Source organism: Nannobrachium achirus, assembly GCF_963921795.1.
Source record: "Nannobrachium achirus genome assembly, chromosome: 11".
NCBI classification, from domain to species: domain Eukaryota; kingdom Metazoa; phylum Chordata; class Actinopteri; order Myctophiformes; family Myctophidae; genus Nannobrachium; species Nannobrachium achirus.
The window spans coordinates 5938942-5959319 of record NC_137820.1 but is presented as its reverse complement, the minus strand read 5'-3'; the positions used below and the strand labels follow the sequence as shown (position 1 = coordinate 5959319).

Below are 20378 nucleotides of genomic sequence, written 5' to 3'. Positions count from 1 at the left end.
CAACGCGAGGCGTTGTGAGCTTGTAGATCGACTGTTTTCCAAATTTTTGCCTCTAATATTTGATAATTTGGCAAATGTTTAATTTGTCCTTTTTAGAGGTATTAACAAGTCCTTAAAGTGTCACTTTAGATAGTGTATATACCCTCTATACACTTAAACTTTATGTTGGTTTGTTTGCTGTTGAGAGAGAAAACAATGTTGGATATTAATTTAATCATCTGGGGGACCCCCCCAAAATAATTTGGGGACCCCCCTGGGGGTCCTGACCCACAGGTTGAGAACCACTGCTATAGATGACAGCAGCACTTTATGAGCACAGGTTCCTTCAGTCCACTAAAAGCCTAGCTTCAGTAGCTTGCCTTGGCTATGCTCGTCATGTGCAAAAGACCGTCTTAAGAAAAATAACACGGGGAGGAGGCATGTGAAGCAATAAACTTTAAGATCTATGATGCTATTATTATTAGTAGTATTGGACAAATGTTCGCCGTTGAGCAAGACTCAATTATGCAAAGCCCTGTGCCAAAAATACAGCCGAGTCGACAGAAAAAATGTGACAATGTTGTCTGCCGCTAAGACGATGGGTCTGGGATAGGGTTGTAACGATACATTTATAATTGTGATTCGATACATATCACGATACATGGTTGATGATACGATACATGTACGATATTGGTTCATACATGGCGATATGATACGGTTTGATTAAACGTTTTAAAATCGATATAGTAACTATTTAGCAATGAAATTATATCTATGTGAAAAAGTGTGGATAGTTCAGGTTTTAAGGGAAACATATGTTGATCACATATGGACAAACCTGCACCTTGACATGAACCCAGAGATTACACACATTTATCGACCAGTGTAGCTATATGGAAAGGAAAAGTAATTAAACCCCTCCTTTTCATTTTTTCTTCTTAAACGTGCTAAATACAATGCACAAGTAGGTAGTATTGATACAATCGATTATTTGATCTACCGATTCCATACGATACAAAACCAAACGATGCGATTCGATTTTAGCTGTTTTCATTTCAATATACAGTACTTCGATTTTTTTAAATTGAAAACGATATTTCGCTGCAGTTACTATATCGTTACACCCCTAGTCTGTGCTAAATGTTGCTTTCTCAAGGAGAGGGAAATGAACATCCCCACAACAAGCTCATATTCTATGATGATGTATTTTATGACTAGCCTAGAATTCCATCATCAGGTCTGAAAGTCGCAACGGAAAACCTCAGACCTAACTCCATGAATTATGTCATTAAAAGTCGTCATCGCTGAAGACACCCTTCCTCTCTCAAACAGCCTTCCTTTGTGACAGAACACTCCCCATTTCTTGTACACAAATTGGACGAACAGCTTTTTATGATTTTATTCAGGGGTCTTCAACGTTCTCAGGCCAAGGACCCCTTAGCTGAGAGAGAGATGAAGCAGGGACCCCCGCTGCATAATTATTGTATGAATGTGCGATGCAGATTTTCATCGATTTCACTGATATATTCATAGACTTGTTTGACAGCACTGTCACCAGTTTGTTGGATTCGTGTTAGTGTTTTTCAGACATTTAACCACTTAAATCGTCGATAGTAAACTTGACCTTTCCCTCTGTACTTGGTCCGCTCTTTTTTACCACACCTATTTGCCGAAAATAGTCGATCTGCAAGCTCTCAACGCCTCGCAGCGCGAGGCGTTGAGAGCTTGCAGATCTGCTATTTTTGGCAAAAGTTCTCCTCACAATCGGGACGCGAGGGTTCAAGTTGTTAATTTAAAAGAATGATCCTATCACAAAAAGATTTGGTGGCCCCCCTGTAGTAACTCTGAGGACCCCCTAGGGGTCCCGGACCCCCTGTTGAAGACCCCTGTGACAGATCAATGTGAACACTGTTCACTGGCCCCGCGCCAAACGTAACTGTGGACCCCTGGTGCTCCTCTTCTAAGCAGCGTGCTGCTGCTGAAGTTTCTGTGAAAGAAATGTTAGACTAACAACTTCTTAAATTAATTAACCTTTGATGATGTTCTGGCCCGCCGCCTAATGGCTTGGAAAACAAATTGGCCCGAGGCCAAACTCAACTCGCCGACCGCTGCCCTGTTCTTCTAAGCAGAAAAAAGAATATCCTCTTTTGAGCTAACACGTTATTTGTTTACGTTACCATGGTATGATACAGCCGCGCAACAAAATAGCCATTCATTTAGGGTCAGTTGCTCAAACAAAGTGGGGTCCGGGGACTGCCAGCCAGGGGCCCCTGAAGGAGGTTCTTAGGGGTCCCCCCCCAAAAATGTTGTTATACAAGCTGCTATCTTCCCAAAAAATGCTTGACAATCTTTGCAAAATTTGGATTTTCTTTTTTGTAACAACATACATTTTAAATTTTACAATTTAGGCATTTGGCAGATGCTCTCAATCCAGAGCGATGTACCATAGGCAAGGAGAGCGCAAGGTAATCTATGAAATGCATAGAAATAGTAATAATAAAATCTATCAAATCAAAACATCAATAATCTGTACATCAAAGCTCTACACACACTATAGCTTCCATATACGATAGGATGCCAAGCGGAAAATGGCCTTGCATCGGTCTGTATAACAATGCTATCTAGATCAGGGGTTCCCAAACTTTTATGTCTCAGGGCACCCCATAAATATATTTTTTAATCCGAGGCACCCTACATTATAATTTTCACTCCCAGCACCTTATATTTATTGCATATCATCGTTGTCGGGTGGAAACCTTGTATGTCCAAAACCGTTTGTTTTGTATTTATCATCTACAAAATGTACTAAACTAGTGAAAACAGCACATTGTGTGCTTGTAGATCGACTGTTTTCACTAGTTTTGTGCGACAGAGGTTTCTGCCTGACAGTAATGATATTTTAGTGATTATGTTGCGAGGAAAACATTGAGATAATAGCCATTTTGGTTAGAACTGACTTAAAATAGCTGTGTACTTCAGGTCTAAAATGATACTACATTTTTTTTCAAGTGTCCCAATGAATTCCTAATATCATCAATTTATCTCATTGTACCCCTGGACTGCCGTCGCGGTACCCCAGGGTGCCCCGTCACCCACTTTGAAAACCCCTGCCCTGCTCTAGATTAAAGTTTTGCCTTTGCATAAGCCTCTTGTATGGGGGTCCCTGGCAAAACATATGTTCAGATGGGGGTCCTTACACGCAGACACATGGTACAACCAAACTGGTTCTCCAATCCAACTACTTCCTTTACACACACGCGCACACACACACACACACACACACACACACACACACACACACACACACACACACACACACACACACACACACACACACACACACACACACGACGACATCACCACCAGACCAATAACATTCCAGCCTGTCACCACAGTGTGCTGGCCTGGCCTGCAACAATGCTGACTCTCAGGCTGAGGTCAAAGCTGTCTCCCTGTCTTCCTTAGAGAGAGACCTCAGATGACCTGTACAGTAAGGTCCTGTAAGGACAGTAGAGAGACCTCAGTTGACCTGTACAGTAAGGTCCTGTAAGGACAGTAGAGAGACCTCAGTTGACCTGTACAGTAAGGTCCTCTAAGGACAGTAGAGAGACCTCAGATGACCTGTACAGTAAGGTCCTGTAAGGACAGTAGAGAGACCTCAGTTGACCTGTACAGTAAGGTCCTGTAAGGACAGTAGAGAGACCTCAGATGACCTGTACAGTAAGGTCCTCTAAGGACAGTAGAGAGACCTCAGTTGACCTGTACAGTAAGGTCCTCTAAGGACAGTAGAGAGACCTCAGTTGACCTGTACAGTAAGGTCCTGTAAGGACAGTAGAGAGACCTCAGATGACCTGTACAGTAAGGTCCTGTAAGGACAGTAGAGAGACCTCAGTTGACCTGTACAGTAAGGTCCTGTAAGGACAGTAGAGAGACCTCAGATGACCTGTACAGTAAGGTCCTCTAAGGACAGTAGAGAGACCTCAGTTGACCTGTACAGTAAGGTCCTCTAAGGACAGTAGAGAGACCTCAGTTGACCTGTACAGTAAGGTCCTGTAAGGACAGTAGAGAGACCTCAGATGACCTGTACAGTAAGGTCCTCTAAGGACAGTAGAGAGACCTCAGATGACCTGTACAGTAAGGTCCTGTAAGGACAGTAGAGAGACCTCAGTTGACCTGTACAGTAAGGTCCTGTAAGGACAGTAGAGAGACCTCAGATGACCTGTACAGTAAGGTCCTGTAAGGACAGTAGAGAGACCTCAGTTGACCTGTACAGTAAGGTCCTGTAAGGACAGTAGAGAGACCTCAGATGACCTGTACAGTAAGGTCCTGTAAGGACAGTAGAGAGACCTCAGTTGACCTGTACAGTAAGGTCCTGTAAGGACAGTAGAGAGACCTCAGTTGACCTGTACAGTAAGGTCCTCTAAGGACAGTAGAGAGACCTCAGATGACCTGTACAGTAAGGTCCTGTAAGGACAGTAGAGAGACCTCAGTTGACCTGTACAGTAAGGTCCTGTAAGGACAGTAGAGAGACCTCAGATGACCTGTACAGTAAGGTCCTCTAAGGACAGTAGAGAGACCTCAGTTGACCTGTACAGTAAGGTCCTGTAAGGACAGTAGAGAGACCTCAGTTGACCTGTACAGTAAGGTCCTGTAAGGACAGTAGAGAGACCTCAGTTGACCTGTACAGTAAGGTCCTGTAAGGACAGTAGAGAGACCTCAGTTGACCTGTACAGTAAGGTCCTGTAAGGACAGTAGAGAGACCTCAGTTGACCTGTACAGTAAGGTCCTCTAAGGACAGTAGAGAGACCTCAGATGACCTGTACAGTAAGGTCCTGTAAGGACAGTAGAGAGAGACCTCAGATGACCTGTACAGTAAGGTCCTGTAAGGACAGTAGAGAGACCTCAGTTGACCTGTACAGTAAGGTCCTGTAAGGACAGTAGAGAGAGACCTCAGTTGACCTGTACAGTAAGGTCCTCTAAGGACAGTAGAGAGACCTCAGATGACCTGTACAGTAAGGTCCTGTAAGGACAGTAGAGAGACCTCAGTTGACCTGTACAGTAAGGTCCTGTAAGGACAGTAGAGAGACCTCAGTTGACCTGTACAGTAAGGTCCTCTAAGGACAGTAGAGAGACCTCAGTTGACCTGTACAGTAAGGTCCTCTAAGGACAGTAGAGAGACCTCAGTTGACCTGTACAGTAAGGTCCTGTAAGGACAGTAGAGAGACCTCAGATGACCTGTACAGTAAGGTCCTGTAAGGACAGTAGAGAGACCTCAGTTGACCTGTACAGTAAGGTCCTCTAAGGACAGTAGAGAGACCTCAGTTGACCTGTACAGTAAGGTCCTGTAAGGACAGTAGAGAGACCTCAGATGACCTGTACAGTAAGGTCCTGTAAGGACAGTAGAGAGACCTCAGATGACCTGTACAGTAAGGTCCTGTAAGGACAGTAGAGAGACCTCAGTTGACCTGTACAGTAAGGTCCTGTAAGGACAGTAGAGAGACCTCAGTTGACCTGTACAGTAAGGTCCTGTAAGGACAGTAGAGAGACCTCAGTTGACCTGTACAGTAAGGTCCTCTAAGGACAGTAGAGAGACCTGACCTGTACAGTAAGGTCCTCTAAGGACAGTAGAGAGACCTCAGTTGACCTGTACAGTAAGGTCCTGTAAGGACAGTAGAGAGACCTCAGTTGACCTGTACAGTAAGGTCCTGTAAGGACAGTAGAGAGACCTCAGTTGACCTGTACAGTAAGGTCCTGTAAGGACAGTAGAGAGACCTCAGTTGACCTGTACAGTAAGGTCCTCTAAGGACAGTAGAGAGACCTCAGTTGACCTGTACAGTAAGGTCCTCTAAGGACAGTAGAGAGACCTCAGATGACCTGTACAGTAAGGTCCTCTAAGGACAGTAGAGAGACCTCAGTTGACCTGTACAGTAAGGTCCTCTAAGGACAGTAGAGAGACCTCAGATGACCTGTACAGTAAGGTCCTGTAAGGACAGTAGAGAGACCTCAGTTGACCTGTACAGTAAGGTCCTGTAAGGACAGTAGAGAGACCTCAGTTGACTTGTACAGTAAGGTCCTCTAAGGACAGTAGAGAGACCTCAGTTGACCTGTACAGTAAGGTCCTGTAAGGACAGTAGAGAGACCTCAGTTGACCTGTACAGTAAGGTCCTGTAAGGACAGTAGAGAGACCTCAGTTGACCTGTACAGTAAGGTCCTCTAAGGACACAGTGTGAGGAGCCCCTTAAAATGCACTGCAAGACAGCACAGAGGACCACACACACACACACACACACACACACACACACACACACACACACACACACACACACACACACACACACACACACACACACACACACACACACACACACACACAAATGAAGGAATCCTTCATTTCCTTCATCAGCTCATTTCATCTTCTCACTCTGGCAAATGTCCAAAAGCACTCCTTTTGGGCTTCTGTTCTGTTCTATGCTTTAAAGCAGGGTTTCTGGTTGGGTCATGATCATCTGGGGTTCCCCAGATGATTAACTTCTCTCTCATCAGTAAACAAACCAACATAAAGTTTAAGAGAATAGAGGGAATGCACATTTCTAAAGTTTTGTTAATTTCGGAATCTGAGTGTGCATCAAGGCGATGTGGACAATAAAGACAGTTCAGAGTTGTTTCGAGGAATAAGCGAGATGTATTGGTACCTTGTACCTCTAAAATGACAAATTAAACATTGGCCAACTTGTCAGATATTATGAGGCAGAACCTTTGAAAATGGTCGATCTACATTTGTGTGTTTTCGTACGGAATGTATTAACCAAATGTATTAGTGTGGATCTCCATATAAGTAAGTGACATCACGGACAGAACAGCCTTTTTTTTTCTTTTTTCTTTTTGACCTATATTAACGCACCCAGTTTAACATTTGCAGCAACGATTGGCACATGTGGCACATCAGAACACTGGTGATCAATCTATTAATTCCGAATGATCAATCTGAATAGCTGGCATATTAACAAAATTCTATGACACCATGTATGTGTATGTATATCGCTTGTCTATTGTGTGTCACTGTCACCTACAGTATGAAGCAACACATCAGAAAAATTGCAAGAAAAACATGAAAATATAAAGTAAAGAAAATGCTGAAGCCAATTTAGAAGGATGAAAACATATATAACCAAACAGCGCTATTTTGATTGACAGGGAAGGTCGCGGATCCAATCAAATAGGTGCCGGATCCACCGGATCCAATCAAATAGGTGCTGGATCCAATCAGAGACAAATTAAGCACTGTGTGTGTGTTGTGTGTTGTGTGTGTGTGTTGTGTGTTGTGTGCCTGCAAAGCCCCCTTTGGCTCCATACAAAGGAGCAAAGGAGGAGAGAAAAGAGGGAGACTTGGCATTTTTGGAAGATCAATCTTTAACCCCTCGAACCCCAGCATCCATCCATATCCCAGGACGGTAACATTAGCCCGTAAGAACAGCCGATCTGCTATTTTTTGACGAACAGATTTGGCGTAGATGATGGGGGTAAAAAGCTGTCCAATTACAAGACCCAACTTGGGTCCAGTTTTACCATGTGTTTTTAAGGGTTTTTTATTTTTTAAGTGGTTAAACACAACTCTTGAGAGACGATAGGGCCAGTGTGCATTTGGGTCCCCATCCGGAATCAATGGGGGTACATTTACAATAATCAGTTTGTCTTAGGAACGCAACACATACAAAAATAATCAATAGAAAAAAGAAAAAAAAAAGTTTTTGGGGTTAACTTCTCCTATAATCTAAGGCTGTCATGATACTCGATACGAACCAAAAATGAATCGAAATTGACGTTCGATTCGGTGTATCGAAATTGAAAGCCGTAATTGCTGATGCTATTCCTTTGTCAATCCCAACATGTGCGTATCCGAGGGAAACTATGTGCTGCTGTTGTTTTTCTGTACATTCAGTGAATTCCTGCTTCCGACTGGGCAAAGCCTCGGCCGAGTTGACAGAGAGCTCTCAAGTGTATTAATGTAGAGTCCAGTCTGCATTACTTTTCATTCACCATCCGTTCCTAAACAATATGACAGCCAACAACCCCATGTATCTGCAGCCTTTACTGCTGTGCCGTCTCTGCCGCCTGAATCTCTGCCTGCGGGATCAATAGCGGTATCTATCTATCCATCCGTCTATTCAACACTTAATTTAATATGTATAGACTTTTTTCTTTCTTCCCGACCACATGGGACTGCAGCTGTAGTGTAAACGGCTGCAGCCTGGGAGAGACGATGAATGGCTCAATGTCAGAAGAACTGAGCCTGTGTTTCCTTTAGCTGTTGACATTATCGATCATTGACATTATCACTGATTTGCTTACAGAGAGAGAGAGTCAGTCAGTCATTTGTTAGGCAGTGTGTCATGCATGCTAGGGATGGGGTCAGACTATGTAATCGCCTCTGTCGGGTGGAAACCTCATATTTCCGAATACTGTTAGTCAAAACACGACGCTTCGCGCTGCGTGTCATGCTTGAAGATCTGCTACTTTTGATGCTTTTGTGTGATGCGGCAGTATGATCAAGAAGAGCGTTAATTTACAGAAGAACTACGAGTTAGAAGACGGAGATAAGAGGTTTCTTCCTGACAGAGATTATGATCAGTGCATCAGGGTGTTCAGGACTGTATGAATGAGAGGCCTTGATTTGCCAGCATTTCGCCATTACGTTTTCAGCTCCAGAATCTGGTTTCTATCTCCCTGGCACCCAAACACACACACACACACACATTTTTTTTTAATTAACAACTTATTAAGTAGTGCAAACTGGCTGACCTCCAGGCTCACAATGCATTTTTAAATGATTTGAAAATTATAAAAAAAAGAAAACATTTTAGGAAAAATGTAAAATCACTCACAAAGAACATCTACAAGTTCACAAAAGAATCTACAAGCTCACAACGTATCACATCAGCTTGTAGATATGTTATTTTCACGTTATTTCACTTATAATAATGGTTCAGTGATATTTTTCCAAAAGTCTAAAATAATCGTGATTATTGATTTGAAGACGTATCGGCCCAGCCCTACTTTCTATCATTCAGAGAGCTTTGTAGTGTATTCCTGACATTCAGGCTTACACACGCGCACGCACGCACGCACGCACACGCACGCACGCACGCACGCACGCACGCACGCACGCACGCACTCACGCACGCACGCACGCGCGCACGCACGCACGCACGCACGCACGCACGCACGCACGCACGCACGCACGCGCACACACACACACACAGAGAGACAGTCACGCAAGTGCAGAGTCACTCAAGTGCAGACTAACTCTCTGAAGACATCCTTTATCATCCAGGGTAGGTGAGTGGGTTGGTAGGTACTGTAGGTAAGGTGAAGTGAGTGTTGAGAAAGCATTCTTCACTAGCAGTCCTGTGTTCTTTGTAGCGTTTGTTCCTCTCCTCTCCTCTCCTCTCCTCTCATCTCCTCTCCTCTTCTATCTGTGTCCCTGTGGCCATCATTAGAACAAGCTCTATATCTGACATTACCAACTAGGGATGGGACGATAATCCTTATTATCGTTTATCATGATAAAAAACTCTCACAATAATCGTATCGTGGAGATTGACTTATATCGTATAATTATCCTCTGCCATGCACTGGGATCAATTTGCCCATTTATTCGTCGAGCTGCATTTCCAGTACCATAGAGTAGATAGATAGATAGATAAATAGATACCTTTATTATCCCAAGGGGGAAATTCAGTAGATGCTCTATTGGTAAAACAGACCTGGAATAACATACTTGATACAGTCCTTTTTCCCACTCTTTACCAAATCTCTTTGCCACAAAATAGCCTATAATGCGTGTAGCACACACAAGCATGTAGCACACACACACACACACACACACACGCACGCACGCAAGCACGCTCGCACACACGCCACGCGTGCACTCGCACAGCAATCCTGAAATGAACTGCTACACAGTACACACACACACACACACACACACAGCCACACACACATGCACCACTGCTCACTTCAAACTTGTGTTTGTTTGTTTTTTAACTCAACTACAGCAACATGGTGGTCTTTGAAATGAAAAGGTTTTGAGACCCACCTGTATTGTATAGCAGACAGGGGTTGACACTAAGGTCTCAGAGGCACTTGCCCGTCGGGCAAGTACAGGTCATGTTCTACTTGCCCTCAGGTCATGGCCACTTGCCCTCATAATTGTAAAATCGTAAAAATTTGAATTACCGTTCATTTTAACGTATTTGTTACCTTCTACTTGCAGTGATGTTGCTAGATTTTCAATATAATGGGTCACGGGACCCACAGGTGGTCATTCAAATAGGTCCCAGAAAAAAATTATGGGTCCCCAATAAAATGTCTTTGAGAGTTGTGAGCTTGTAGATCATCTATTTTCCAAAATTTGCCTCTTTCTTATATTATTTTACAATTTGGCTAGTGTTTGTTTTTATAGTATAGTTTGATTACTTTTGATGCAGCAATGGTCCATAAATTATTACTTCGTTGTCATCTAGGGACCCCCCCAAAATCATTTGGGGACCTCTGGGGGGGTCTCGACCCACAGGTTGACTCACTTGACTGAAGTGGAAGGGAGAAGCGAATGTAGTTGTAGTAGATGAATGAAAGTGGAGCAGAGATATTTTAAAGTGTTTATTGCTCTGGTGTTTTCTTTTTACAAACTAGGATTCTCTTCGAATGCTTTATGCTTGTGTCGCGGCAACGTGAACGATCTGAAAACAACGTTGCACGTCGGAGCGGCTCTTGGCTCGCTCCGATGCCGACTACAGTGTGCGGTTCGCGGCTGGCATTTCTGCATGGCTCGCTGCAAAGAGAGGCGGCCACGGCACGTCGCGACAGACACTCTTTGGAGAGAGGATTAATCCTGCAAACGTATTCACTTTTGCGCGAATGAAACCCACTGATGTATACCTAGTTGCAGCTGTGTGAGCATCGTGTCTTCATCATAATGTGATCTTGTAGATTAGCTGTTTTCGACGGAGGCACGGAGAACGCACGTGTTTGGGGGGACTGGGGAGTAGTGGAGTCAGTAACGCCGAAAAATAAGCTGTTAACTTCAAGTCATGATGCAAAGGTCCCCTTTGGTATGGAAGTACCTTATGGCCATAGGAATGAATTTATCCAAAGAGACAAGTTAGATCACCCTTCATTTTCTTTTTATAGCCATTTTAAAAATGGCCACCGACAATAAACCACTATTACACCAGACCCCATATCTTTGCTTCTGTTAGAGCTATGATAATAATATTGGTGTCAAAGTGTACATTTTTGGGGTCTAGGAATTCAATTAAATAGGTTTCAAAGCAAAAAAAAACAATACTTCACTAATTAACATGACAGCGGGGAGTAAAATATGCAAATTTCATGACAAATAACACGTTTTAACACGGTAACTTACCCCCCCCACCCCTCCCCCTAAACTTTGATTCACCTTTCCTTTGGTATGGAAGTACCTTAGGGCCATAGGAAAGAATTTATCCAAAGAGACAAGTTAGATCACCCTTCATTTTCTTTTTATGGCCATTTAAAAAATGGCCGCCGACAATAATCCCCAATATACCAGACCCCATATCTTTGCTTCTGTTAGAGCTATAATAATAATATTGGTGTCAAAGTGTAAATTTTTGGGGGCTAGGAATTCAATTAAACAGGTTTCAATACAAAAAACCCAATACTTCACTAATTAACATGACAGCGGGGGGTAAAATATGCACATTTCATGAAAAAGAATATGTTTTAACAGGGTAACTTACCCCCCGTCCCTCCACCTAAACTTTGATTCACCTTTCCTTTGGTATGGAAGTACCTTGGGGCCATAGGAAATACTTTATCGAAAGAGACAATTTAGATCACCCTTCATTTTCTATCTATAGCCATTTTAAAAATGGCCGCCAACAATAAACCACTATTACACCAGACCCCATCTTTGCTTCTGTTAGAGCTATAATAATAATATTGGTGTCAAAGTGTACATGTTTGGGGTCTATGAATTCATTTAATAGGTTTCAATGCAAAAAAAAAAACAATACTTCACTAATTGACATGACAGCGGGGGGTTATGCAAATTTCATGAAAAATAATATGTTTTAACAGGGTAACTTACCCCCGTCCCTCCACCTAAACTTTCATTCACCTTTCCTTTGGTATGGAAGTAACTTAGGGCCATAGGAAAAAACTAATCCAAAGAGACAAGTTAGATCACCCTTCCTTTTTTTTAAAAAATAGCCATTTTTAAAATGGCCGCCACAATTCAAAACAATACAGCAGAACCAATATATATATCCTTCTGTTAAAGCTATAATAATAATATTAGTGTCAAAGTGTACATTTTTGGGGTGTAGTAATCAAAGGTTTCAATGAAAAAAACAATATGTTTCAACAAGAGTAAAATATTCAAAGAAAAATACGTTTTAACAGGGTAACGTTACATTTTCTCCCCCTTTGGCAATGAAGTAGGCTACAGTACCTTAGGATAATAGGAAAGAAATTATCCAAAGAGACAAATTAGATCACCCTTCATTACTGAAATATACACGTTTAAAAAAATGGCAGCCATCATTTACACTTACAGCAATACCTCACAGCCTATATCTTTGCTTCTGATAGAGATATCATTTCTGAGGTAAAGGAATCCAATTAAATTGGTTTCAAGACAACAACAAAAAACAATAGTTATCTCATTACCCTCAAAATGGAGGTGAAATAATTAATCACATTTCATTAACAGTTAACAAATCATTTACTGATGCAAACTTGGACACATCATCAGTGTTGTTTCCTGGAGTCACTGGGTGTTTTGGGTCCTGCAAGAGTCAGCCTCCTCAGGCGACCCGAAGCTGATCAGACCTCGTTATGTATCCAAGTGGCATGCTTCTGTCCCCACTGCTCTCCCCTCTTAATCTGGAGGCTTTTTCTGCTGCATCCACATTGTTGCCTAAGGCTCTTCTTTGTTGGCAACTGTTATGCACAGTGGCGTAGCTGTGTTTAGGGAGTGACTGCCAGATTATGTCAGGTCTCAATCTGGACTGGGTGATGTGTGGTGGAATTTTCAGCTGCCTCTCCAGGTCATCTGTCATCACTCAGTCTCGGGCTGTGGAGAGCAAACCAGCAGAGCAGTTCTTTGGTGTTTTCTCTGGCCTTTTCCCTTCCTTGACACAATGAATGGCCTTAGCTGTGGCTTGGGAGTATTGGATGCACTTGCTGATTGCTTAAGCGATGGATTTCAGGACCTGGTGGTGCCTCAATAGAAATAACCCGGCTCTCAGGCCTCACCCAACGCCTTGGAGCAGCTGCTCAGGATATGTACCTGTGTGCTCATTATGTGTAGTGCAGATATTCCTGTCCCCGTGCCGAAACAGAGCGTGAGTTTATTGGTCTTCCTGTACAGCCCGATTTTGCTTAGGCTGCGTGGCAATCCCAGCCATCTTCATCCAGCCATCAGATCATAGATGAGTAGAGGCCAGAGGATTTTTGGGTGCATTTCATGCTGGTAGACACAGGCCCTCCAGGTCAGCACTGGTTGCCTTGATGGAATCTCTGTCATTCAGAGTGCGGTTGAAGACATTTCCAAAGCTCATCACCGGCTTCTCAATGACTGATGGGATCTGGTGTTCTCCCAGACTGAAGCGAATTTGTCTGACATTCCCCTTCTTTTGGATATTTTTTCCCTTACCAGGTATATTCCAGCACATGCCATTGCTCACAGTCTTGGACCATCCAAGGCAATGGCACTGCCAGCATTCCATGCTTTAATGGGGAGCAACACAGCATGCATTTGGCAAGGGCAAGAAGACAGTCAGGCAGTTCAGGCAGTCCTTGCCTGAACTCACCTTACCTCTTCAGCTGCTCTCTGGCCCTAGCCCAACCACTGAGATGATCTCCACCCACACACCCATTCTCTAGAAATGTCTCCAGAAGCTGTATGGTGTTTCCGGGGACGACATTAGGATTGTGTCCTAATGCTCAACTCTCCCTCTTCCTTCAAAAAGGAAGATAATTTGATCACATGCCACCAAGCAGTGATGCACTCCATTGGAAGTGCAAGACAGACTGTATTATTGTAGCTCTAACAGAAGCAAAGATATGGGTTCTGGTGTAATAGTGGTTTATTGACGGCGGCCATTTTTAAAATGGCTATAGATAGAAAATGTAGGGTGATCTAACTTGTCTCTTTGGATAAATTGTTTCCTATGGCCCTAAGGTACTTCCATACCAAAGAAAAGGTGAATCAAAGTTTAGGGGGAGGGGTGGGGGGTAAGTTACCCTGTTAAAACGTGTTATTTTTCATGAGATTTGCATATTTTACCCCCCGCTGTCATGTTAATTAGTGAAGTATTGTTTTTTTTTGCTTTGAAACCTATTTAATTGAATTCCTAGCCCCCAAAAATGTACACTTTGACACCAATATTATTATTATAGCTCTAACAGAAGCAAAGTTGGGTTCTGGTGTAATAGTGGTTTATTGTTGGCGGCCATTTTTAAAATGGCTATAGATAGAAAATGAAGGGTGATCTGAATTGTCTTTTTGGATGAATTGTTTCCGATGGCTCTAAGGTACTTCCATACCAAATGAAAGGTGAATCAAAGTTTAGGGGGAGGGGTGGGGGGGGTAAGTTACCCTGTTTAAACGTGTTATTTTTCATAAAATTTGCATATTTTACTCCCCGCTGTCATGTTAATTAGTGAAGTATTGGGTTTTTTGCTTTGAAACCTATTTAATTGAATTCCCAGACCCCAAAAATGTACACTTTGACACCAATATTATTATCATAGCTCTAACAGAAGCAAAGATATGGGGTCTGGTGTAATAGTGGTTTATTGTCGGCGGCCATTTTTAAAATGGCTATAAAAAGAAAATGAAGGGTGATCTAACTTGTCTCTTTGGATAAATTCTCTCCTATGGCCCTAAGGTACTTCCATACCAAAGGGGACCTTTGCATCATGACTTGAAGTAAAAAGTGCGTTACTGACTCCACTAGAGGAGGGATGGACTGAGAGGGGAGAGAGAGAGATAGACGGAGCAGCACTCTTGTCCTGTTAAAGTTTCTAAAGACGGATAATCTCATTATATTACTCAAAATGTGTGCTTGCCCGGTCGGGCAACCTGGTAGCAACCTTCACCTGCCCGAACATTTTATTTGCTTGCCCCGGGCAGTCGGGCAAGCGTTAGCGTCAAGCCCTGGCAGACATGGAGTCCACACTGGGCCACTGACGGTGGCACACTCCACACTTGAAAGGAAGCAAGGAAATACTTTTTGGTTGTTCCTTTTGGGCCAATGTATTACGTTATTTATTAAGTAGCTGTCTTCTGTCTTCTTTTTGATGTTGCTACAGTATGTGAATGTCTATTCCTGTTGATTACTGTGTTCTCTATCTCGGCTACATGAAAATGAGTGTCTGCCCCTCAATTGTACGCCGAGCTGAAATAAAGGTTTTGATGATGATGAACCAAAATTTCACAACGGAATCTCTCTCTCTCTCTCTCTCTCTCTCTCTCTTTCTCTCTTTCTCTCTTTCTCTCTCTCTCTCTCTCTCTCTCTCTCTCTCTCTCTCTCTCTCTCTCCCCTCCAGGCTGCAGAGTCGGGGATAGTGAAGATTAAGACCATCGCGGCGAGGAGCACTGACATACTAGCAGGTGAGCGATGATGATGGAGTGGGAGTGGGAATGTTCACCCAGTGAGAAGGTGGTCCGATCAGCGATTCTCCCAAAACACTGTATATCTTATCTATAAATCAACAAATGTCTCTGTCTGTCTGTCCCTTTCAATCCCATATATGGAGATCCCAATATGATGTCAGTCATAGTACTACTGAAGTCCCCCCAATGGGCATAGCACTAGTCCATATATGGAGATCCCAATATGATGTCAGTCATAGTACTACTGAAGTCCCCCCAATGGGCATAGCACTAGTCTTTATTATGTGCATCAATAAACAGAATTAACAAAACCAAATGAAACGGTGCAGAGTGACATAGTGTGTCTATATAGATGCACTACTTGCACCAGCGCCATAGCATATAATATAGACAGATACCGTAGATGGTGTGGTTTCTATGATGTAGAGACATTTATAAAACAGTTTACAGTTTACAGTTTAGGCATTTAGCAGACACTTTTAATCCAAAGCGACTTACAATAAGCAGAAATACATTTCTATAATACAAGATAACAAGTCAGAACATCAACAACAGTATAACAAATGCATTTGAATATCAATCTAAAACCATAAAATCAACGTTGACTAGCTTCCTGTATGGTCATTGAGTGTTTCAGTAGTGCTATGGGTTTAGGTGGAGTCTGAAAAGGTGAGTCTTCAGTCCACGGTGGAAGCTAGCGAGTGAGTCTGTTGTTCGTGCGACAGGAAGTTTATTCCACAGCAGGAGGGCAAACTGTCTCGGACGAGTGGATTTCTGTCCTGGGGTTTTTAGTGAGGGTTCTGTCAGCATCCCTGTGTTGGCTGATCTAAGTGAACGGGTTGGGGTGTAGGGGTTGATCAGGTTTTGGAGGTATGGAGGCGCCATACCTTTGGCTGCTTTGAAGGTCAGCATCAGTGTTTTGTATTCAGTGTGGGCCGCAACCGGGAGCCAGTGGAGGCTGCGGAGAAGGGGGGAGACATGTGAGAACTTAGGCTGGTTGAAGACCAGTCGTGCAATAAAGGATAGAGTCGTACAATAGAGGATTGCTCACTGACCTTCATCATAGACTTTTCCAGCCACAGATGCTGAGCACAGCATAGAGGGAGTAGTAGACTAGAGCAGTGATTCTCAACCTGTGGGTCGGGACCCCCAGGGAGGTCTCCAAATTATTTTGGGGGGGTCCCCAGATGATTAACTTAATGTCCAACATTGTTTTCTCACTCAACAGTAAACAAACCAACGTAAAGTTTAAGTGTACAGAGGGTATTTGCACATTTCTAAACTGACAATTTAAGGAGGGCGAGGGGAGGGGGAGGGCACCTGTCAGCAGGGAGTAGTCCTCCCGGTGGGGGCTCCTCACTCTCGGTAGGATGCAACAGCGGTGACTACACAGAAATGTGTTTGGGGAGAAATGTATTGCCGCAATTATTAAATTCGGGAGAAAAAGGAGCTACAAAATAATTGAGCCCAGCTGATATATCATTCATTATGCAACCTTTTTTCGAGAGAGGGCAAGATCATTTAGCGACCTCCAACCGGGTTGCAACCTGGTCGGTAGTTTTCAGCGACCGGGTCGCTAAATCTGCCGACCGGGTCCCTAAATCTACCGACTGGGTCGCTAAATCGACCGACCGGGTCGCTTATCCACTGACCGGGCTGCTAACCCTAACCCTAACCCTAAACCTAACCCTAAACCTAACCCAAACCCTAACCCTAAGCCTAACCCTAAATCACCAACCAGGTCGCTAAATTAATGCCCAGGTCGCTAATTACCAACCGCCGGTCCTGGTCGCGTCCTGGGCGCTAATTCTACCGACCGGGCCGCTAAATCATCAACCTGGCCGCTAAATCACCGACCTGGCCGCTAAATATACCGACCTGGTCGCTAAATCTACCGACCGGGCCGGTAAATCACCGACTGGGTCGCTAAATCTACCGACCGGGCCGCTAAATCACCGACCAGCCCGGTTGGTATATTTAGCGACCCGGTCGGTAGATCTAGCGACCTGGTCGGTGAATTTGCAGCCCAGTTGGTAGATTTAGCGACCCGGTCGGTGAAAACTAGCGACCAGGTTGCGACCAGGTTGGAGGTCGCTAAATGATCTCGCTCCTACTGCTTTTTTCTTCAGTATATCTGCAATTGCGCAGTCGATGTGACTCGAGAATTTCTAACTATTTTCAACCTTCTTTCCCTGTTTTGGGCATCATCGCTTGAAAGGTTTCAGAAATAGCAGCTCTCTCAAGTTGTAAGCTTGCAGCTTGGCTGTTTGGCGTCGATAAGGAAACAATTGTTGTGTACAGTACAGTATTATGTTACAGATTAAACAATTTACTCTTATCACTTGAACGCATATTTACTTTAAGAATCAAAGAACAATCTGGTGAGGTGTCCTTGAAGGTGTTTCGTAGAGTATATCACTAAGATAAGACTTGATCTACGGTTGATTCATTACTGGGGAGAAATGCAGTTCAGATTGTGTATCTCAAACTTTTCAGGCTGCGACTCCCAAGAATAATCATTTTTCTTTGTTTTGTTTTTTACTGTTGAGTGATAAAATAATGTTGCACATTCACACAACAACGATTCAGCGAAATCATCTAGGGACCCTCAAAGAAATAATTTGATAATGGTCCTGTTGCTACAATATCTCACGAAAGTGAGTACACCCCTCTCATTTCTGAAAATATTTAATTATATCTTTTCATGGGACAACACTGAAGAAATTACACTTTCATACAATTTAAACGTACTTCTTTGGTCGACCATGGCGAGGCCTGTGCTGAGTGGAACTGAGCACTAACATCCAGCAGCTCCTTGATGTTGTCTTGGAGGATTTGAAGAGGGTTCCAGTGGCAACCTGTGAAGCTCTGGTGAACTCCATGCCCAAGAGGGTTTAAAGGACCTACACCATGAATTTTCACTTTTGGAGCTGTGTGAAACACAGGCTCCCTATACGTGGCTGTGTGGGTCTGTCTGTGTGTCTGTCTGTGTGTATGTAGCCTGAACTTCCTAAACTTCGGCACGCCACTAGTCCCACAGTTTTTGCACCACACACTCGCGCCATATGTCAAATTGACCGGCTTCATCGGGAATCGTGTGCTATTACTTTTCTAAGAGAAAAGTTGTATCGTTTAATTGATATTAATTTATTAGTGAATTAATTTTCCCCATTGACTTATAATGGGAATGGCAAAAACTCACATTCAATTATTTTTTTTCTCGCAAACCATAGGGGCTACAGTTACAAAACTTGGAGAGGAGATTTATAATGATATCAAGGATTAAATAAATAAAAAAATCGTCACTCGGCCTCATGGTGGCGCTATAACAGTCCACTTTACGTTTCGGCCTGTAACTCTTGAACCGTAGGTCGGAAAATTAAAATTCCCATCCTGGCGCCCATTTGCGCCAGGATAGATTTTCCGCCATCTTGAATTTTCTCCAAAACACACTTTTTGCTCCTTTTCCAACATATTTTCTTCAAATGTCACAAAAATCGGTACACATGATCTACACACACACACACACACACACACACACACACACACACACACACACACACACACACAGCTCCACTTCACACGGGTGTGATTTTTCTATTTTAAAACCTTTTTTTGGGGTCCCACTGGCACCTTCTATCCTCACAAAGTCCTATTTCTGACAATTGTGTCTTTCTCTGGTTTTGGGAAGACAGAGATGAAAAGCTTTCCACGGGTTCTCAGAACAGTGTGCTGTTCTGAGAGTTGATCCGTGTGACGTCACACGGATTCCCGTTTTTAAAAAAAAACATTTTTTTTTTTTCAAAAAAATTCTTTTTTTTCCAAAAAAACTTTTTTTTTTCAGTGGAAAAACCACACTAGATGCACCCCTGAGCAAACAGAGGCCGTTTTGGTATTGCAGCTGGAGAGCCTCATTATAGTAGAGCTAGAACAAACAACAGGAATGGTCAGAGTGTTTGTTGAGGGTTAAAACCTGTCTAAGACTCAATTTTGAGCATATATTTATACAAAAAATATAGTTTTAAAAGCATGGTGTAGGCCCTTTAAGGGTTAAAGAGTTATTTAGAGGAGACAATAACATATACACTGTTATCCAAGCTGTACGCTTACTACTTTACATTGTATCAAAGTGTCACTTCAGTGTTTTTTGCAGAAATTAGAGGGGTCAGGGGTGTACTCACTTTCATGAGATACTGTTACTGTATGTACAGTATAATTATGTAGCACCATATTGTTGTAATTGTTGAATAAATATTTGAAGTTTTTTCAGAAACCATAGAAAGTACTGTATTTTTTTTTACATTGGGGTCTTTTGTACTCAATTCATTGAGAAAGTGCTATGTCCCCCCACCCCAGTCTTATTATAACTCTATGACTGTGACCCTCCATCCCGTGCAGCTCTGAAGGAGAACAGTATTTATTATAACTCTATGTGCTGTGTTGCAGCTCTGAAGGAGAACAGTACTTATTATAACTCTATATGTTGTGTTGCAGCTCTGAAGGAGAACAGTTCAGAGGTGGTGCAGCCCTTCCTGATGGGTTGTGGAACCAAGGAACCAAAGATCACCCAGCTGTGTCTGGCTGCCATCCAGAGACTCATGTCCCATGAGGTGGTGTCTGAGGTGCGTACTGTACCTTTAACCATGTCCCATGAGGTGGTGTCTGAGGTGGGTACTGTACCTTTAACCATGTCCCAGCAGGTGACCATCCATTTGAAAGACAGAGGCTTCCGCGG

At 43.1% G+C, this 20378-nt stretch overlaps 1 protein-coding gene across 1 annotated transcript in view; it reads left to right on the top strand.

The window, feature by feature from the left end:
* Positions 1-20378, top strand: part of mon2 (MON2 homolog, regulator of endosome-to-Golgi trafficking) — a 140187-nt gene that overhangs the window by 7971 nt on the left and 111838 nt on the right. Inside the window, 2 exon segments of the mRNA XM_080737452.1 lie at positions 15577-15640; positions 20138-20265. Of these exon segments, the coding sequence (XP_080593578.1) occupies positions 15577-15640; positions 20138-20265 (192 nt within the window).